Genomic DNA, 23231 nt, shown 5'->3' on the forward strand with positions numbered 1-23231 from the left:
ATTGTAACTGATGGATTTGCCGTGTGTCTTTGAAGAATCTAGTTGAGATAAATAAATGGTAACACTACGGGAAAAGAATGAATTAAAATTGGATCCTCTGAGCCACTGCCTCAAATAGTCCTTCAACCTCAAAAGATGAAGAGAGGCTATTTGAGGTAAATCCCAAAGCCCACCTAGAATATGATGCTGAAACCTGTGATGAATATAGAATTGGGTTCTTCAAAAGATTCACATTAAATATGTAATCTAAACTGAAAAGCTCTGCAGGGTTATTTGTTCTTAAATGCTCACAAATTACTACTGTAAACAAAGTTGATTATCATAATGCTATTAATGAAGCAGGATATATACTTTTCTTTTCTCCCTTTTAAACTGCCTTTGCCACAGGGAAGTACAAATGAGGTAAGTTAAATTTCTTCTTAAATTAAGAGCATGTATTTATAAACATTATGATATTCTTATTTTATAAACCAAGTAGCCATTAAAGGATATCTCAATGTACATTAAAAAATCTTTGGTGACTACAGCTCCTATGTTCTTCTAGCATTTACAATTTTAATTGTGAATTTTGGCAATGGTTTTAAAATACTTAACTTATTCTGGACATGATATATGATTTTATCTGCATATGAAACATAAGAATTGATTATCATGAATATTTTATGTTTTGTTTCCTGAATGTTTAGAAAATTTCAAAATTCTTAAGCTCCAACATTGAGCATTTTGCTCTACTGCAGAGTGAAACAAGTACAGTTATGAATCTTCAGGAAACTTAAATAACTACTGGAGAGTAAATGGAGCTACAATCTTTAGAAGTTGTCTTTAACTTTGGCTTCTGAGTTACCTATACCACTTTAAGCAGGTTTCAGACCAGTACGCAGTGTAACTTTCCTGTAAATTAGTGTTCATTTCTCCCACTGCACATGTACAAAACTCCGTATCTGAGGAAAAATCTAAGCTTCTAAGAAGGAATCACTTGTTACATAAGAAAAATTATCTCTGTGGAATCATTTAGGTCATTATCTTCAGGAAGCAAAACTGATCTTCAACAACTACAGAGACAGCACATAATTCCTCAGTTTCTGCTGTTATATATAACTAGATTATGTCGTCCAATCAAATACCAAGGATACATGTAATATTTACAAGTCATAAGGAATTATTTCATGTAAGATTCAGTAAAATAAATTCACTAAAAAGGTAAAAACAGATTTCAACTTTGTAAATCAAGCCTTAAGAAAAATATCTAAGCTTTTAAGAGAACATGGATTAAACTGAATGTGTTAGAATCATAATACAGTAGAACTAAGGTTGCACCAATATGCATTCATAGAACTGATGATAGTACAATTCAGACTTAAGAAAATCAAAAGAAAGTAGCCATGCAGACTCAAAAACATAAAAATGAATGGAATTTCTTGGGGATTGATTACTATTTAAGGATAGCAGGCTTTTATCCAACTTCTAAAAGTATTCAGACTTTTTACAGACTTCAGAATTACATCAGATAAACTGGCCTTAACTGAGTGTTCATTATGTGAAAGTCAGAGGAGGTAATGAATCTTAGACACTAGCTGAGGGGAAAGAAAAGAACATAAAAATATTTATGGACACATAAAGCAATAAATTCCTATGATTCAAACACTCTTAAACAGACAACAACGACAGAGGTAGTTTTAATGAAGACTCTCTGACGTTCTGAATAACGTTTTGTAAGATATGAACTAATTAATGGAAACAAGGCAAGAGAGCATGTTTGAGAGAGCCCAGTGTGGCAGGGGAGAGGGTAACACACCTGCTTATCTGCATGACCATAGCAGGAAATCATGGAGAATAAAAGTGGTCCCTTTTTGAAAAACCTATCAGGAAGCTCCAATAGCAAGTGGTCTACCTATGTATAATAAAGTAGCTATTGGCAGTCAGAAGTTATGAGCTCCTATAATTCCTCTAAAACTAATAATATTCACAGTATGAGTTTTCAACACACCCCTGGGGCACAGTGGTTAGGAAGCTCTGCTCCAAAAGGTGTGAAAGGTAAAAGAAAATGCAGTCTGAGGATAGAACATTTACCATGAAGATCGACCCACACATTGGACAGCTGAAAATACTTTTGTGTTCTAAGATATTAGCTATTAATGTATATCTCAGATTAATGATATAAGGATTCCAAATTTAGCATGCTAAATTTGATATCATACCATAAACTAATTACACTAAGAAGGAAAAAAGTTATATCTGTGTATTTAATACAATGTTTTATAATCTTGATTCTTTTATTTCTAGGCTTTATACAAGCTTTATAGTGCAGCAGCAACCCACAGACATCTGTATCATCAAGCTTTTCCTGCACCAAAGTCAGAATCTACTGAACAATCAGAAAAGAAGAAAATTTAATCCAAAATTTCAAAAATACAGGTGTGCATGACCAAATTGTCAGTTAAATATTGTTTTCCATCTCCATGCAAACATTCAAAGTGCTTCCATCAGAACAGGGTAAAATACCAAGCACCTCTGAAGATTGCAAAATGGTTTAGTTCCTTTATTTCAGTGTTTAATAAGCAGATGTATGTATGCATGGTTTTATTTTGTTAACATGTACAGTTTCCTGATTTTGTCTTCAAATATGCCGTTATAATTTAAAGAATTTGTCTATTTATGATAACAGTACATGTGTTCTGCTTGAATTTACTAAATTCTACTACCGGGTTATAGTTAAACCATGTAGTAATATTACTCCACATTTGGATATGCTCATTTAATTTCTACAGAAGAATTTTTAAATTATTTCACATAGCCATTCGTTAAAACATAGCATCATAACTCAATAGGCTTGATTCAATCTATACCATCTTACATATACCATTAGCTCTTATTATAAAAGACATATAAGAGAGCTTTTCAGTTGCTTTATCAAAAACTATATATTGCTTTTCTATCATGATTTAATATAGAATATAAACCTCTTGATCAGAAATGCACAAAAAATCACTTTGTATATGTATTTGAGTTTCACTGCATTGTATATTTTTTCATTTGGTACACAAAGAAATGTATTCATCATAGGTTTATTCTTTTAACATGTGAACTATTATTAAAGTTTACTCTGGTTCCCAATATTAAAAACAACTGAATTTGGAAATGTTTGGGAGGTGATGATAAAGAATGATGAAGATTTCTATCTCTTTTTTTAAATTCAAAATGCATTTTCTTTCATGTTGACACCATTACAAATTTAGGTTTCCATTTTAAGGAATGTACACTAAGCCCTTTTAGGTATCTTCCAATTCTTTTAAACCAGTGATTGATTCTATATTGTTTTTATAATTACTAAAATCTGTAGTGGAATTTCATTGAGCTTACTTTCTAGAGGAAAAAAAAGTGTGGTAATGAAAAAAAAAGTAATGCCTCTTATCTGGGAGCTCTAAAAGAGAGTAATTTCTAACTTTCTTAGAAATGGCTAAGCTTTAATTAAATAAAATGGTAATATTTAGTAAGGAGTAAAGAATGATTAAAACAGAAGAGTGTGTGAGAGTTCATAAGATATTTAAGCTCACATCTTAGGAAAGTCTGATCACATGCCCTGCAAAATAACTTTTCCCACTGATAACATTCCAACTAGTCTATTTTCATTTTGGAATACCCCTTTCATTATACTGCTTCCTTTGCCTATGGGCCTCTGAATGGAAAAATCGAATATATATAAGTGCTATGCATAAAACATGGACTCAAACGCAACACATTTAGTTTCCACAAAAATATATTTAATAAGCTTGTTATATAAAATCAAACATTTAACATTTTCAACATTTTATCAATAATTCAGATTCACTGATATCTAACTGGGAGTGCTTTATATTTTGGAAGATTACCTAAACTAAAAATTTATTTACTTATTTACAACACATGTAAATATAACTGAAGAGCTATTTCAACAAGTTTTGAAATTCACAGAATTCTAGAGATTTATAGGCTAGACGTGCCATAAATTTGCCTGCAATCAAACGTACTGTGCTAATTATGAACAATGTCTTAATAACTATTAAACCAAAGGAAAAAAAACTGGGAGAGAAATACTGGGTTTTAAAGTTCTGTGACAAACTCTTAGAAGATAAAAGATATGTAGAATCAATTTAATGACCAAGATTTCTTAATGAATCCCTGATTGTCATTTTTGGCAGTTCAACCCAGTCTGTTGGGATGGCAACGTGCTATGCTGTTGAAAAGCCTCCACTGTCTCTTCAGCACCATGTTACTAAATGCCATAAAAGCCCTGGTCCAAAGTAAGGAAGTACTGTAATGTTAGCAACTCTTGAGTGCTGTGCACACTTTTCCCACACAGGCCTTATACCTAAATTTATTCCTGAAACATTATAGACCCTTCACCTTTCATACCAAAAAATACTTTCTCAACATGTTTTAAAAGGGTTCTTTACATTCGGGGGAGGGGGAGGGAAGGTGACTCCATACATTACATATAAAAATTTATCACAATAAAGGTCCCAAATCCCATTTTATGTTTTGCACTATACAATGGTAATATTTAAACCATCCAATTCCAGACAATATTCCACACTAAAGCAGTAAACATTTTTTTAAATACTGCATAGGTTATCTCTCTCGTTCTCTGTTTTTTGAAGAAAGGTACTGCTACTGTGAGAGTTTACCAACTGTTCATTTCCTATTTAATATCTGCTTAAATGACATTTCTTGTTGCATTTGTCTCCATCGAGAATATTCAAAGCAGTTTCCAAATATACAGCATTTAGAAGTGTCTGCCATGTTGGCTCTTAAAATGATAAACTCATTTTTTTCCTCAATAAAAGAATATTTTTAATAACAAAATACATGTAAAATTAGAATTTTATAATTTCCAAAAAAGTAAGCTGCCTTTATTAACCAAAGTACTTGTTTGCAGTTTTTTTTTAATCTGTGAAAATATTTTAAAGCCCTTATAATAAAACTTAAATTTTATTTTTAAAAAATTAACTTAAAAATTCTTGCCATGTTGCTGGGCATACCACTGCTGTCTCTGCTTGCGATTTTCCAACTCCGTGAGAAGAGCCTGTCTGTAGGCTTCATACATTTTAACAATCTGTTCCAGTTCTTTCATGAAAAGCAACTTTAGCATTCCCTGGTATGTATCCAGGTCAGCCAGCTGGAAGAGTTCCCACTTCAGAATGTGGTCATATCTGTTTTAAAACACAATCAGACATATGTTCACAACATATTCATAAATATGTATTTATAACAATAAACTGTTCTATTTTTATAAATTTCAATTTTATTATAACTAAATAAACAATAAATTTCAATTTAAAATAACCGAGTTTTTAACTGCTAGTTAAATACACTATTTTTTAGGGAGAGGAGAAAACTACTAATATTACTTCATTTCAATCTAAGTTAAAAAATACCCATTTCCATTCATCTTATGTATCAGTTATTCTAATATTAATGCTAGATAATAATGAAGATTTCAAACCACTGTGGTTCTATAATTTCTGAAGAACATATTCCATGCTATTCATAAGTTCATCCAAAGTTAATTGTCAGGAAGGTAAGAATACTTTAGACCACATTCTTCCTGCAATGAATAATATAGAAAAAGAGGCAAGATCATCTGTGTCATTAGTGTTGATAAAGCTTTTTGAGGCATACTGTTTACTACAGCAAACAAGGAACTAAACAGGCAGAGGAAAAGGAACCATCATTTGTGGGCTGAATAATCCTGAGGTTGAGTATACAATATTACAAACAAACAACAAAAAATACAGAAAAACTCAAGCAGAAAGGAAAGAATAAGCTGTTTTCAAAATGACAGAATAAATAGACTGTAGAAGACTGCACCATGTGGGGCCGGACTCACATAAGTTTTTATTTATATACAGTTCAGAAGGTGTTCAGTCCTTCTTCAATGGTAAGTAGATCACATACTGAGATGAAGTATACAACAAACTACTAAAGCAGTAATTTACACTTTGAATTGAAAGGGACCTGAAGACAGTGCTCTACTCCAATCTTCTCATTTTATAGATGAAACCTAAAGAGGCTATATACATATCTCTTGCAAAATTGTTTAGTGATTAAGAGATCAGAAAGGCAGAGAACTATATGGACTAAGGCACATCACAGTAATAGTTTTGAATGATAATACCTACTAAGACTAGAGAAAAAACTTGAACAAGTTTTTATAGAGCAAGGCATATACCTATATTAAAGTTATACTTCTCAAATCATATTGCACAACAGACATAATAGGAAGAACTTTAATTGTAAATTCTAGTAAATTTATTCTTAATAATCATTTATAACATTTCCTACCCATTTCCTTTGTTTGGTAATTCATTTACCATCTTATTCCAAGGGGCTCACGTAATATTTTTTGAAAAGGGAAACAGTAAACAAATGCAGAGCAGCCAGCATGAGCTACAGACTGTGCTTGGTATGCTGACATACATTTCTGAACAACCTGCTTATGTGTTCCAGGAACACCAAAAGCACAGCACAGTACACAAAAATCACAAGGTAAACGCATTTTGTTGGATCCCAAATTTACTAATTTACTTACTGAGCACTGCAAATTTACTAAAAGATGTACTTGGCAGAAAGCTTTATATTCTCTTTAGTGGGAAACTCCAACTATTTGCCAACATATATTGGAGAAATACTACAAGAAATACTCAATAAGCCTCCATGAAGAAACAACTGCAAGGTATTTCCTAGAACCTCTGCCATTCATGTACCTTAAGATTTTATTTGTTTGAAACAAATTCGTAACTCCTAACAAAAAACCTTAATCTTCCCAAGTCTGAATTCCATTGCTAAGGGGCATTTCAGCAATGTCTACTGATTCAAGATACTTAAATTTATGCCAGGTGAACTGTAAGAACGTTAAAGCTCATTTATCATCTGGGACATTCTAGCAAGGAAACGAAGGGAGAAGAATATGGTAATATTGATAAATATCAAACTTGTTTGTAACACATGAATATCATTCTGTATAAGCATTCAAGTTTTTTTTAAAAAGGAAAAAGAAAAAAGCTTCAGACAATTTTGACTTCCCAATCACAGCATTTAGCATCAAGAATAGGATTTTGTGTAGAAGCAAGAAAATCAGAATATTTAGTGAAAATACTTTGGGAAGAAGAAAAAGTACTCTAAGGAAAACCACAGATGAGAAAAGTATGCAATGTGTCAATTTCCATTCCAAATCCTTGCCCCTGCTGTTTCTAGTGACTTCTCTTCTGCTTATGCCCGCCATTTACTTTTCTTAAGAAAAGTATGTAATTCCCATTCTTTTCTTCTTAAGGAGCCAAATAATCTGCTTCAGTTTAACTTCTTAGCCACTACACTCTAAATATACAGGTAAATCATTCAGAAAATAGGCTGTTTACTCCAGTATCCTTTTCTCATAGCATCTCTCTTGCTATATTTTTCCTACAGCAGTATTCTATTCAAACGGTACTTATAAATAACCCATATAAGCAAACAACAATTGCTGTAATGCTACCAAAAAACCTTGTTCACACTCCAGTGGATGCTGCCTTCAGGAGCCAAAAGTACTGCTATTCCAGCCCCGGGTATTGTAATGTAGCCCAAGTTCCCTGTGCCTGTCTTATGTAACAGTATGCCCATTCTTCCTTTCCTCCTACACCCAGAAGTGAGTCAGCAGTGATACTGCAGGATCACAGACACAGGGATAAAATAGAGTCTGTGCCACAATGCTGTTGGGGACTGGTGTTGGGGGATGGGGTGGGCATGAGGAATAATGGAAAGTAAACATGTTCCTGATGGTCTTTTTCCCGTTAAAGATTAAATCTTTTAATTTTATCCTATAGTTCAGCTTGCTTACAGGTGCATGATACGTTACAGACTTTTGATAGCAAACTTAGAAACATACCTTTACTAAAATTAATAAATAAAAATTTAGAACATTATCTGTTCTAAGTCAGTTCTGGAAGTATATGCAAAAATTATTTTGGTAAGTTACTGCTAGAGATAGAAATAAAGCATTTTAGAAAGCTAGATAATGTCAACTGTTTGTTAAACAAAAGGAAGAAATAAGCTAATTTTTTGGATAAGTAATTGATTCTCCATTATCTAATTCATGGATAACAACTCACCTTCTGTTGACAGAACAATATTAACCACTTCCAATCCTCTTTAGAGACAAAAATTTAGTATCAACTAAAAGGTAACCTAGACCTCTTGTTTTAAGCAGTAAAGAAGTACTTGCTCTCTTTTCTCACTGGCCCATTCTGGGAGGAGTTCTGATCTATTTGAAAAAAACTTAAGTTGCTAGTTTCCTAAAGTTCTATAGTTAGCTCACAGAGCCAGAGTTGAAAGGGACTGTAATCTTTAGGAGTCTATTTCTTTTCATCAGAAGCAAAGAATTCCATTTAAGTACCATCTTTTTCCCCCAAGAAGGAAAGCTTTTTATGTTATTTCTTTCTAACGACGGCTATAGAGTAGAAATAACATAAAGAAGAAAGAATAACCCTACTCAATCTTATCAACTCCCAGAAATAACAAAGGTTAACAGTTAGGCACATATTCTTCCAGACTTAAGGAAATATAAATACATGCACAAATTACACATGACTTAGGATCAGCATATGAACAAAGGCCACAGAGAGCAGTAGATCAAGTGGTATCAAGAGTGAAAGAAGAGAGGGAAAAAGGGAAGAAAGGTCCATCTGCTATCATTCCTCATCCTATTCCTACAGTATATGGATATTATCAGATAAAGAGGTTTCTGTAGGTTAGCTAAGACACCAAGCCATGCTTAATTTTATGGATGTCTACGTAATTTCAAATAAACTAAAAACAAACTTCTGACAAGCACTGTTTATACTCTGTATAATAATATCTATAATTAAAACCTTTTTAAAAATTACACTGACAAGGCTTAAATTTGACTTAGGAAAAAAAAAAACATGATTTTAGACTACAACCCTCATAATATCATCTTGTCTCTCTGCATCAGGCCACACAGATCAACAGCCATGAATTTATAGACCGAAAAGATCAGAGGGAATGTAAGGGAATGTTATGTTGGCCAAGAATTAACAAATAGTTCATAGTAAATGACCAGTAACTTTATGAGATTTAATTATTTTATTCGAAATTCATTGTACAATCATCTTAAACTTTCTAAAAACTCTTCTTTGGGCTATCTTATGCTGATAGTTTTGGTTTTTGAAATACAAATGGAATATTAAGAGTAAGGCTGCAAAATGTCACCTTATATAATTGTTAACAGTACTGTACATGCAATTATTATGTGTAAAATATGTAGCAAAGTACCAGGAATTTAAATAGATACTCAGTAAGTGATAATTATTATTAAATAAGTAGTAATGTAAAAGTTAAGAGTATGAACTTTGAAGTTAGAGAGAAAGGTTTGAAATCTACCACTTAATATTTGTGTGATCTTAGCAGAGTTTTTTTCAGCTGTAAAATAGGTTTTGGGAAGATTATATGAGATAACATATGTAAAAACTTAGCACAGTATGGTACAGGAAGCACTGGATTATCAATAACTATTTACTTTCAGACATCCCCTTTTCTGAAATCATAGCACTTTGTATATACCACTGTCACTGATCCTTACCACACTGGATTATTGATCTGAGTACCTACTCCTGTTTTCCCAGAAGAGAGACGCTCTTTGAGGCAAATATTTCATTTATTCATGACTATATTCCAAGAACAGTGCCTACTATGGCACCCAACAAATATCCTCAATGAGCCTAGCAAACTCATAGCCATCTTTAAAAACTAGTGCATGGATTTTCCTTTTTGGTGCAGCTTTCCTTGCTCACTCATAATAATAAGAAACCATTGTTAAGGGCTTACTCAAGTCAGCCACTGTGCCATTTGATTTAAAATGCACGATCATGGACTTCCCTGGTGGTCCAGTGGCTGGGACTCCATGCTCCCAATGCAGGGGGCCCGGGTTCAATCCCTGGTCAGGGAACTAGATCCTGCAATCATGCTGCAACTAGAGTCTGCATGCCACAACTAAGACCCAGTGCAGCCAAAAATAAATAAATATTTAAGAAAAAAAAAGCATGATCACTTTTAAGCCTCACCACACCAAGTAAAGTAGATAAGATTATTATCCCCTGTATTTCAGTAGAGGAAAAACACTTAGAACTAAGTTCAATAACTTGCCCAAGATCATTCGGTAAGTAGGTGATGGAGACAGAAATCACGCTTTCCTTCCAGACAGTTTCCTTCCTGAGTGATCTTAACCACTATTCTATACCTTTACCCACAATAATAACAGTAACCATTTACTAAGCTCTCTCAATGTGCAAGACACTGTGATACATATTTTAGATGCATTATTTTATTGAATACTCAATAACCTTAAGAGAAGGTACTATTACTATCTCCAATTTACAGAAAACAAAACAAAGTTAAGCACCCTTCCCAGGGTAACAAAGCTATCAGTGAACACAGATCACCTCCTCCCAGAACTTGAGCCACCACACATACTATTTCCTCAATACCCTTGTGTCCCGCTTTGATTCACCTATGTACCTAGGACTTACCTGGTTCCTTCCTTTTATCACAGGTATTGCATCACTTATTTACAAGTTATTCTACCCCTATGAGAATGTAAGGGTTTTACTGCATCCCTGTAATAGCCTAGGTCTGCACACAATAGAAAGTGAAGATTCAATAAATATTTGTAAAACTTCTATTTCTAATCAATGACTTTTCAACTTCATAAGCTGTGATATCACTTCTTTAAATAACAATGGGCTTTTAAATAATATATTTTTTAAAATGGTGCTGTGTGCTTTAAGCAGCCCAGAGACTCCATTCAGGCTTCTACTCACCACTCAACAAAAATTTGTGCTGTAAATTCACTTACTTCACAGGGGCTCGAGCATAAACCTGAAGCCAATCAGGAATTTCTGCAGTATGATAAGGATTTGCAGGTACCAGAAGGGACTGATTTCTTTCAGTTTGCTGTGGCTGGTATGTGACAGGAGGAGGTTGATCATACCGAGGTACACTAAGAAGAAACAATCAATGTTCATTAGGATAAAGGCCCTAAATAAAACATGAAATATAAGAATAATATTTAAGTGTTTTTCAATGTCCCTCTTGCCCAAACTTCTACCACCTAAAAAACATAAGGATCTGGCTTTTTTTTAAAACCATACTATAGGGGAAGTAAAATGCACCTTCTCTTGGAAACTTGTATGTCACTAGTGATGGGTATAAAACTAAGCTAAATCTTTACATATTTTTAAGAGATTTCATCTGGCTGATATTTATTCTTTTCAAGGGCAACTTTAAAGAAGGCTATTAAAAAAGTCAGAGCTAAGTTATAATCTTTATACAGAGGCTTAAAACTAGAATCAAATTTTAGTAATAACTAGTAATTAGCTATAAATTTATACTGGAAAAGATAATTTTTCTCAAAATAAGAATGGATATTTTCTTTCTCCTTTAGGCTGAAAAGGGGGTTTGGAACAGGTACTACAGTAGGAGTGAGTACTGTGCTTGAAATATCCACATAACTATACTATTTCCTTTCTACTTTTACCACCTTAAGAGAGCATATGGGAGTTAGGGTTGATTAGAACCTGTTTTTAGAACCTGTTTTAAGTCAGAGACTTAAAAAAAAAAAAAGACCATGCTTTTAATTAGTTCTAACAGCCTATAAGTTGGGGGAGGGGGGAAGGAAAGAACAGCAAGGTGGGGTAAGGGCTCTTAATGGGAAGATGCTAAGGAAAGCACTGACCCACTTGAAGGTTAAAGACTGAATTCCGGGAGACCATAATGGCCTATTCCAGACTTGGAGATAAAACTGGAAGAGCCTGCCTCCAATCATAAAGGTTTATGTGTGTATCAGGAAAGATCATTCCAATACTAAACCAGGACTCAAGTAACTGTTGGATTAGACTGTAGTTAACAATTTAAAGATCAATGTGCAAATGGCACTGAATTTTATCTTCAACTCTTCTTTCAGTAGGTGCAAAGTGAAATATTCCTTGATAGCACAACTGGGAGGTGGGAAAGAACTGAGGCTTCGAAGTCAGATACACCCTGGTGGGAGTGCGGGTTAACCTCAGTTTGGCCAATTACAAGTTGCACGAATGTAAGCGAAACTGCTTCACTTCTCTAAACCTTAGCCTTTTTATTTGTAAAACCAGAATAAATTCATACCAAAAATGACTCTTCTAAGGATTAAATGACCTAATATATGTCAAAAGTTCTGTAAAAGGATTAGCATAATACAGACAACCAAATAGATGCTAATACTACCTATCTGAGCTTAAGGAAGGTGTTTATTCTCTCCTGCTTAAAGTCTACAGAGTTGCTAAGAGAAGCAAATTAACTAATTGTGAAAATACTTTGTAAACTATAAAATTCTATAATAATATTCAATATAAAATTAATGATGATAAACAGAAAACTAGGCTCAATATACTCTCAAATCTGGTTATATGGACCAGAAAGCCTCTGAGATCCAGTGACAGCAAACTGTAACCACGTTTTGTTGGGGGTTTTTAGGGTTTTTTTTTTTTTGCATTTCTATCATTTATTCATTCAACAAAACATCTACCTGTGTGTGTGTCTCTGTGTTTGGTGCCGGGGACACAGCAGGAATACGTGGAACTCATCCCTGCCCTTGGGTAAGGGTTGTGATCAGGTGGGAGAGAGGCTACAAATTACCCCTATGTCACAGGCCGGCAAATTGAAGCCAGGGAGAGCAGCAGCTTGCCTGAGATGGTAAGGAGAGCAGGCAAAGGGGCCAGAGCCCAACACAGGCAGAGAGGCTGACTTGGTTCTTTTGAAGGGATGACAACCTCACTTGCTCAATAAACACTGAGTACCACTAAATGGAACCACTGGATAAAAACTTTTTCAAACTTGAATTAAAAATCCAAATATGTAAAATGATTAAAACAGCACAATAATGACAAAGCTTAGTTTTCTGGGTGATAATATTAAAATGTAGGGACTTCACTGGTGTTGCAGTGGTTAAGAGTCCGCCTGCCAATGCAGGGGACATGGATTCAAGCCCTGGTCTAGGAAGATCCCACATGCCATGGGGCAATTAAGCCTATGCGCCACAACTACTGAGCCCACGTGCCTAAAGCCCGTGCTCCACAACAAGAGAAGCCACCACAATGAGAAGCCCGCACAGTGCAATGAAGAGTAGCCCCCGCTCACTGCAAATAGAGGAAGCCCATGCACAGCAATGAAGACCCAATGCAGCCAAAAATAAATAAATAAAATAGATAATTTTCACTTTCTTGTGTGGCAACAGTTAAAAAACATAAAATATCTGTAAATTGAATAAAATCAGCAAAACATAATTCAAAATATATTCTGACACATTAGAAGGTAGATGTGTATTTTTTATAGAAATTTAAATGTAAAGAGGCAGATATTCTATTTATTTACTTTAATTTCTGGGTATCTTTAACAAAAGCATTCTGGCATATTAAAGCAGAATCTGATCATAAGAATACTGATCCTGTTTTTGAGGTTTGTTTAAAAAGTTGTTTTTTAATTATTAAGGTCATTCATTACTAAATATAAGTCCAGAGGAAAAAATCTCATAAGCTGTGAAAAATAAAGTTTTCAAATCAAACTTCAGGACATCTTTCTCTTTGATGAAAATATGAGTTCAAAATCTAACATTAGACAATCCCAAAACAAAGAGTTAAGATAAAGTTGATAGTCTACCTCGGAGCACAGGGATGCCTATATTGAGCCTTTTTATTTGTGTGATCTACATAATAGGTTCCAAATTCTGACGACTCAACTCGCTCCCATCCTGGAGGAAGTCCTTCTCGCTCAAGAGGATGGCTCCAATGAGTTGTATTTGTGTTGTGATCTATGTAATATTTCCTCCCTCTCATTGTCCAGTCCACAGACCAGCCAGGAGGAAGGGGTAAATCTTCAGAACCATGGTTAGTTAAATTTCCTAAAGATGTAGCAGCAACTCTCCCAATACCTGAGAAGAAAGAGAAAAAGAGAAGAAATAGAACAATTATTCATAGCTAAAAAATATGCCATATGAAAAACACTTACAAAATTAACTATCCCAATCGTACTCTTCCTGTTAAAAAAATCATGATTTTACTGTTGCAAATAAAATTTTTCATAAAACTAGCCAGTGTTACTATTATTTAATTACAGAAGAAGAGAGAAACTAGGCTCCCTCTTTGAAATCAGGCTTTTTTGGTTGATGCTTCCACCACCAGGCCATACAAAATTTAACTACTAACAAAGCTAATAAGTAAATATTATATGTATACTGCTAAAGAAAAAGTGAGGAACAGAAAAATTCACCTCATTCAAGATTTAAGATTTGACATTTCATCTAAAACAGCAAAAATGAACTTGTAAAACTATTCCCAGTTTGTAATTTCTTAAAAATAACCTGGCTGTACCATAAAACTATTAAGTAAGTTTACCAAGATAACACAGTATAAGGTCAACATACAAAAATCAATTTAACATCTCTATACTAACAACAATTAAAAATAAATTATACCACTTAGCTCCCAAAAATTAAATATTTACACATCAATCTAACAAAAAACTTGTGAGATCTGTATGCTGACAACTACAAAACAATGACGAAAGAAATGAAATGGGTGTGGTCAAGATGGTGGAGTAAGAAGACCCTGAGCTTGCTTCTTCCCTTGGGCACACCAAAATTACAACTATTTACAGAGGAACTATTGATGAGAAAGACTAGAAACCAGCAGAAAAGATCTTCTACAACTAAAAATACAAAGAAGGAACCACAACAAGACTGATAGGAAAGGTGGAAACGCAGTATGGTCAAGAACCTTACCCCCACGTGGGCGACCCACAAACAGGAGGATAATTACAACTGTAGAGATTCTCCCCAAGAAGCAAGGGGGCCCAAGTCCCACACTGGGCTCCCCAGCCCAGGGGTCCTACACCAGGAAGGACCCTGTCCAGGAAGACAAGCCCCCAGAACCTTTGTCTTTGTAGGCCAGCAGGGCTCACTTTCAGGAGAGCTGGAGGGCTGTGAGAAATAAAGACTCCACTCTTAAAGGGCACACACAAAACCTCACACACTCCGGGACCCAGGGCAGAAGCAATAATTTTAAAGAAGCTTGGGTCAGACCCACCTGCTAATCTTGGAGAGCCTCCCAGAAAGGCAGGAGGAAACTGGACCTGACCCTGGGGACACAGACACTTGTGGCAGACATTTTGGGAGCTTCTTCTACCACCACAAAGACACTGGTGCTGGTAAGCACTGTTTTGGAATTCTCCCTCTAACTTATTAGTACCAGAGCCTGGCCTTGCCCACCAGCCTATGGGCACCAGTATTGGGACACAACAGGTCAAGCCAAGCAATTAGCCCAGCTGGGACACAGCCCCACTCACCAGCAGGCCATCTGCCTTAAAACCCCCTGTGACCACAGCCACTCCAGGATATGCCCCTGTTCACCAGAAGGCCTAGGACCAAGACCCACATACCAGGGCACCAGCACTAGTCCTGGCATCCCCAGGACCCTGCAGCCAGATAACTCAGAACCTGGCTCCAACCACGAGTGGGCAGGTACTGGCTTCAGAACCCCCTGGGACCTGAACCCGCCCACCAGCAAGCTGACAAACAACTCTAGGACCCCCAGGGCCCGGTAGTCAGAGACCCCAGGACCTAGCTCCGCTCACCAGTGAGTTGGCACTAGTCCCAGAACCTGGTTTCACCAACTGGTCGGTGGGCACCAGCCCCTGGATCCCCTGAGCCCCAGCCCCATCTGTCAGCAGGCAGACATCAGCCCTAGGACCACCATAGCCCTGCAGCCTGGCTTGTCAGGACCCAACCCTCCCACTAGCAGGATGGCACCAGTCCCAGGACCCCCTGGGCCCTGGCACCATCCACCAGCAGGCCAAAACCAGATCTGGGACACCTTAAGCCAATTTAGGCAGCCAACCTGGGATCCGGTCCCACCAACCAGTGGTCCAACACAAGCTCCGGGACTGCCAGGACCATGCCGACAGCTGTATAAGGAACCAGCCCCACCCACCTGCGGGCCAATACCAGCTCCAGGACCCCACAGGGCCCTATAGCCAGGGACCCTGGGACATGGCTCTGCCCAACAGAAAACCAAGTATAAAGCTATTAGGAAGGTTGAAAGACAAAAGTAATAAAATCATCTATATCCACAATAAGAAGTTAAGGGATACACAAACCAAAAAGAAGTAAAACATGACAAAACCGGTAAATGTCGGGGGGAGGGGTAAAAATGCAGGGTTGTTAAAATGCATTTGAACTTAAGAGATCACCAACTTAACCACATATATATACACACACACATATATGGCTATATATAAACCTCATGGTAACCACAAACCAAAAATCTATAATAAATACACAAAAAAGAAAAAGAACCCAAATATAACACTAAAAATAGTCATCAAATGACATGAGAAGAGAACAAAAGGAACTACAAACAACCCGCCAAACAATTAAGAAATGTCAATAAGTACATATCTATAAATGTAAACGGACTAAACACTCCAACCAAAAGACATAGAGTAGCTGAATGGATACCAAAAAAAAAAAAAAAAAGACCCATATATATGCTGTCTACAAGAGGCTCATTTCAGATCCAAACACACACACAGACTGATAATGACAGGATGGAAGAAGGTACTCCATGCAAATGGAAATGAAAAGAAAACAGGGATAGCAATATTTATACCAGACAAAACAGACTTTAAAACAAAGATTGTAACACGAGACAATGAAGAACATTACATATGATTACGGGATCAATCTAAGAAAAAGACATAACAATTGTATATATATATATATACACCCAACATAGGAGCACCTAAATACATAAAGCAAATATTACAAGATGTAAAGAGAGAAATTCACAGTAACACAACAATACTAGGGGACTTTAACATCCCACTTAACATCAATGAACAGATCACCCAAACAGAATATCAATAAGGAAACACTGGTCTTAAACAACACATTAGACCAAATGGACTTAATATATATAGGACATTCCACACAAAAGGAGAATATGCATTTTTTTTTCAACTGCACAGGGAACATTCTCCAGGATACAGAGCACACGCTAGGCCACAAAACAAATCTCAGTAAATTTAAGCCAACTGAAATCATGTCAAGCATCTTTTCCAACCACAACCCTTTGAGACTAAAAATCAACTACAATGAAAAAATAGCAAAAGACACAAACAAGTAGAGGCTAAACTAAGCTAATAAACAACCCAACGAATCCCTGAAGAAATAAAGAAGAAATTTAAAAAATACCTGGAAACAAATGAAAATGAAAACACAAGAATCCACTATCTACACACTGCAGCAAAAGTAGTTCTGAGATGGAAGTTTATAACAGAAGAGATTAGCTCGAGATGGCAGAGTAGAAGGATGTGAGCTCACCCCCTTCTTACAAAAACACCAAAATAACAATTAACTGCTGAACAACCATTGACAAAAAAATGCTGGAATCTACCAAAAAAGATATCCTACAACCAAAGACAAAGAAAAAGCCACAACAAGACAGTATGAGGGGCGCAATCACAATAAAATCAAATCCCATACCCACTGGCTGGGCAACCCAAAAACTGGAAAACAATTACACCACAAAAGTTATCCCACAGAAGTGAAAGTTCTGAGCCCCATGTCAGCCTTCCCAACCTGGTGGTCCGGCAACAGGAAGAGGAGTCCCCGGAGAATCTGGCTTTGAAGGCCAGTGGTGTTTGATCGTAGGACTTCCACAGGACTGGGGGAAACAGAAGCTCTATTCTTGGAGAGTACACAAAAAGTCTCGTGCTCACCAGGACCCAGGGGAAAAAAGCAGTGACCCCATATGAGACAGGGCCAGACCTACCTGCCTAGTACTGGAGGATCTCCTGCGGAGGTGGCGGGTGGCTGTGGCTCATGGCAGGTACAAAGACACTGGCAGCAGCAGATCCGGGGAGTATGCATTGGTGTGAGCCCTCCTGGAGGTTGCCATTAGCCCTACCCTACAGCCTGTAGGCTCCAGTGCTGGGGTTACCTCAGGCCAAACAACCAACAGGGCAGGAACACAGCCCCACCCATCAGCAGACAAGTGGCTGAAAAGTCTCCCTGAGCACAGCCCTGCCCACCAGAGGGACAAGACCCAGCTCCACCCACCACTGGGCAGGAACCAGCCCCTCCCACCAGGAAGCCTGCACAAGCCTCTTAGACAGCCTCATCCATCAGAGGGCAGACAGCAGAAGCAAGAACTACCATCCTGCAGCCTGTGGAAAGGAAACAGCAATCACAGAAAGTTAGAAAAAGGAGATGGCAGAGGATTAGGTCCCAGATGATGGAACGAGATGAAACCCGCAGAAGAACAACTAAGTAAAATGGTGATAGCCAACCTATGGGAAAAAGAATTCAGAATGATAGTGAAGATGATCCAAGATCTTGGAAAAAGAATGGAGGCAAGGATTGAGAAGATGCAGGAAATGTTTAATAAAGACCTAGAAAAACTGAAGAACAGACAAACAGACATGAACAATACATAACTGAAACGAAAAAAAAAAACACTAGAAGGAATCAATAGCAGAATAACTGAGGCAGAAGAATGGATAAGTGACCTGGAAGACAGAATGGTGGAAATCACTGCCACAGAACAGAATAAAGAAAACAAAAATGAAAAGAAGACAGTCTAAGAGACCTCTGAGACAACATTAAATGCACCAACTTTCACATTATAGGGGTCCTAGAAGGAGAAGAGAAAAGGGAAAGGACCTGAGAAAATATCTGAAGAGATAATAGATGAAAACTTCCCTAACACGGGAAAGGAAACAGTCACCAAAGTCCAGGAAGTACAGAGAGTCCCAGGCAGTAAAAACCCAAGAAGGAACACACGGAGTCACAAAGTAATCAAACTGACAAAAATTGAAGAGAAAAAATATTAAAACAAAAGAAAAGTGACAAAAAACATACAAGGGAACTCCCATAATGTTATCAGCTGATTCCTCAGCAGAAACTCTGCAGGCCAAAATGGAGTGGCATGATGTATTAAAAGTGATGAAAGGGAAGAAACTACAACCAAGAATACTCTACCCAGGAAGGCTCTCATTCACATTTAATGGAGAAATGAAAAGCTTTTCAGACAAACAAAAGCTAAGAGAATTCAGCACCACCAGACCAGCTTTGCAACAAATGCTAAAAGAACTTCTCTAAGTAGAAAAGACCACAACTAGAAACAAGAAAATTACGAATGGAAAAGCTCACGGGTAAAGGCAAACATACAGTAAAGCTAGAAAATCATTCACATACAAGTATATCAAAACCAGCAATTGTGAGAAAAGGAGAACACAAATGCAGGATATTAGAAATGCATTTGACATTAAAAGAACAGCAACTTAAAACAATCTTGTTTATATATAGACTGCTATATCAAACCTCATAGTAATCACAAACCGAAAATCTACAATAGATACACACACAAAAAAGAAAAAGGAATCCAAACACTAAAGTTAGTCATCAAATCACAAGAGAAGAGGACAAAAGAGGAAGGGAAGGAAGTTTATAGCAATACAAGACTACCTCAAGAAACAAGAAAAATCTCACATAAACAATCTAACCTTATGCCTAAAGGAACTAGAAAAAAAGAACAAAACCCAAAGTTACTAAGAGAAAAGAAATTATAAAGGACAGAGAAGAAATAAATGAAATAGAGACTAAAAAGGCAATAGGAAATGGGCTTCCCTGGTGGTGCAGTGGTTGAGAGTCCGCCTGCCGATGCAGGGGACACGGGTTCCTGCCCCGGTCCAGGAGGATCCCACATGCCACGGAGCAGCTGGGCCCGTGAGCCATGGCCACTGAGCCTGTGCGTCCAGAGCCTGCGCTCCACAACAGGAGAGGCCACAAAAGTGAGAGGCCCGCGTATCGAAAAAAAAAAAAAAAAAGGAAAGATCAATGAAACTAAGAGCTGGTTCTTTGAAAAGGTAAGAAAAATTGATAAATCTTTAGCCAGATTCATCAAGAAAAAAAGAGAGAGGGCTAACGTCAATAAAATCAGGAAAAAAAGGGAAAAGTTACAACAAATATCATAGAAATACAAAGGATCGTAAAAGATTAATATGGATAATTACACATCAATAAAATGGACAGCCTAGAAGAAATGTACAAATTCCTAGAAATGCACGATCTCCCAAGATGGAACCAGGAAGAAATATTCAATAGAAGATACAAACCGACCAATTACTAGCAATGAAACTGAATCACTGATAAAAAAATACTCCCAAAAAACAAAAGACCAGGACCAGACAGTTGCACAAGAGAACTCTACCAAACATTTACCGAAGAGTTAACACCTATCCTTCTCAAACTATTCCAAAAATTGAACAGGAAGGAATGATCATGAAATCATTCTACAATACCAGCATCACCCTGATACCAAAACCAAAGACACCACAAAAAAATTACAAGCCAATATCACTAAAAAACATAGATGCAAAAATCCTCAACAAAATATAAAAATCAAATTCAACAATACATTAAAAGGATCATACATCATGACCAGGTGAGATTTATCCCAGGGATGCAAGGATGGTTCAATATCTGCAAATTAATCAATGTGACACACCACGTTAACAAGTTGAAGAATAAAAACCATATCATCATCTCAACAGATGCAGAAAGAACTATTGACAAAATTCCACAACAATTTATGATAAAAACTCAGCAAAGTGCGTATAGAGAGAACATGTCTCAACACAATAAAATCCATTTATGACAAACCCATGGCCAACATAATACTCAACAGTGAAGAGCTGAAAGCCTTTCCACTAAATTCAGGAACAAGACAAGGATGCCCACTCTCCCTGCTTCTACTTAATACAGTATTGGAAGCCCTAGCCACAGCAATCAGACAAGAAAAATAAATAAAAGGTATCCAAATTGGAAGGGTAAAGGTAAAACTGTCACTATTCACAGATAAGATATTCTATATAGAGAACCCTAAAGTCTCTGCACAGAAACTATTAGAACAAATAAATGATCTCAGCAAGGCAGCAGGATACAAGATTAATATACAGAAATCTGCTGTGTTTCTATACACTAATAATGAAATATCAGAAAGAGAAAGTAAAGATAAAAACAATTCCATTTAAAACCTCACCCAAAAAAAAACAAACACAAAAACAAAAAAACCTAGGAATAAACTTAACCAAGGTGGTGAAAGACCTATATGCTGAAAACTACAAAACACTGATAAAGGAAACTGAAGAGGATTCGAAGAAATGGAAAGATATTCCATGCTCTTAAACTGGAAGAATTAATATTGTTAAAATGGCCATACTACCCAAAGCAGTCTGTAGATTTAATGCAACCCCTATCAAAACACCCATGACATTTTTCACAGAATGAAAACAAATAATTTTAAAATTTATATGGAACCACAAAAGATCCAGAGTTGCCAAAGAAATATTGAGAAAAAGAACAAAGCTGGAGGTATCAGTCTCCCAGGCTTCAGACTATACTTCAAAGCTACAGTAATCAAAACAGCATGGTACTGGTGCAAAAAGAGACACATAGATCAATGGAACGGAATAGAAAGCCCATAAATAAACTTACTCACCTACAGTCAATTAATCTATGACAAAGGAGGCAAGAATATACAATGGAGAAAAGACAGTCTCTTTCAACAAGAAGCACTGGGAAAGCTGGACAACTACATGTAAAATAATGAAATTAAAACATTCCTTCACACCATATAGAAAAATAAACTCAAAATGGTTTAAAGACCTAAATTTAAGACATAACACCATAAAACTCCTAGAAGATGACATAGGCAAAACATTCTTTGACATAAATCGTAGCAATATTTTCTTAGATCAGTCCCCAAGGCAAAAAAAAAGCAAAAACAAATAAATGGGACCGAATCAAACTTACAAGCTTTTGCACAGCAAAGGAAACCATAAACAAAAAGACAACCGATGGAATGGGAGAAAATATTTGCAAACAATGCAACCAAAAAGGGGTTAATATACAAACAGCTTACATAACTCAATGTTAAAAAAACAAATAACCCAATCAAAAAGTGAGCAGAAGACCTAAGTAGACATTTCTCCAAAGAAGACATACAGATGGCACATGAAAAGATGCTCAATGTTGCTAATTATTAGAGAAATGCAAATCAAAACTACAATGAGGCATCACCTCACACTGATCAGAATGGCCATCATCAAAGAGTCCACAAGTAATAAATGCCAGAGAGGGTGTGGAGAAGAGGGAACCCTCCTACACTGTTGGTGAGCATGTAAATTGGTGCAGCCACTATGGAAAACAGTATGAAGATTCCTTAAAAAACTAAAAATAAAGTTGCATATGATCCAGCAAATCCACTCCTGGGCATATATCTGGAAAAGAGGAAAACTCTAACTCGAAAAGATACATGCACTCCAATGTTCACAGCAGCGCTATTTACAATACTTGACATGGAAGCAACTCAAGTGCCCATCAACAGACTGGCTTAAGAAGATATGGTGTATATATGTGTGTGTATACATACATATATATATGTATACACACACATATATACACACACACATACACACACAATGGAATATTACTCAGCTCTAAAAAAGAATGAAATATTGCCATTTGCAGCAACATATGGATGGACCTAGAGAATATTATGCTTAGTGAAATAAGTCAGACAAAGACAAATACCATATGATAACATTTATTTGTAGAATCTAAAAAATAATACAAATGAATCTATACACAAAACAGAAACAGACTTACAGACATAGAAAACAAACTTATGGTTACCAAAAGGGGAAGGGAGGGACAAATCAAGAGTACAGGATTAACGGTTACAAATTATTACATATAAAATAGATAAGCAACAAGGATTTACTGTATAGCACAGGGAATTATACCCAGTATCTTGTAATAACCTATAGTGGAATACAATCTGCAAAAAATGAATTGCTATGCTGTACACCTGAAACTAACACAATACTGTAAACCAACTAGACTTCAAAAAAAAATTAGAGAGGTATAATCCCTAAATCTAATATACATACAAAAACTGCCAAAAGCAGCTGGGCTAGAAGAACAGTAAAGAAATAAGTGGAAATAAGAACACAGCACTGCGCAAAACCAAGTAGCCCAACACACTACCCTGGTAATTTTTCCTTTTCCCTACACAACCCCTTACACCCCTCGCAACCACAGGAGCCAATTT

At 36.4% G+C, this 23231-nt stretch overlaps 2 protein-coding genes across 2 annotated transcripts in view; one reads left to right on the forward strand and one right to left on the reverse strand.

The window, feature by feature from the left end:
- The window catches only part of ATL1 (atlastin GTPase 1), an 81811-nt gene extending 79009 nt beyond the window's left edge, over positions 1 to 2802 (forward strand). Inside the window, exons 13-14 of the mRNA XM_029237134.1 lie at positions 388 to 402; positions 2284 to 2802. Of these exons, the coding sequence (XP_029092967.1) occupies positions 388 to 402; positions 2284 to 2394 (126 nt within the window). The 3' untranslated portion in view covers positions 2395 to 2802. The remainder of the gene's footprint in view (positions 1 to 387; positions 403 to 2283) is intronic.
- A 937-nt stretch (positions 2803 to 3739) lies between these two features.
- SAV1 (salvador family WW domain containing protein 1) overlaps positions 3740 to 23231 on the reverse strand; it is a 30947-nt gene continuing 11455 nt past the window's right edge. The window contains exons 3-5 of the mRNA XM_029236241.1: positions 13720 to 13990; positions 10886 to 11029; positions 3740 to 5189 (exon numbers count right to left, since the gene is read on the reverse strand). Of these exons, the coding sequence (XP_029092074.1) occupies positions 4988 to 5189; positions 10886 to 11029; positions 13720 to 13990 (617 nt within the window). The 3' untranslated portion in view covers positions 3740 to 4987. The remainder of the gene's footprint in view (positions 5190 to 10885; positions 11030 to 13719; positions 13991 to 23231) is intronic.

Source organism: Monodon monoceros, unplaced genomic scaffold (assembly GCF_005190385.1).
Source record: "Monodon monoceros isolate NGI ecotype Baffin Bay Population unplaced genomic scaffold, NGI_Narwhal_1 Super_Scaffold_21, whole genome shotgun sequence".
Taxonomy (NCBI): Eukaryota; Metazoa; Chordata; class Mammalia; order Artiodactyla; family Monodontidae; genus Monodon; species Monodon monoceros.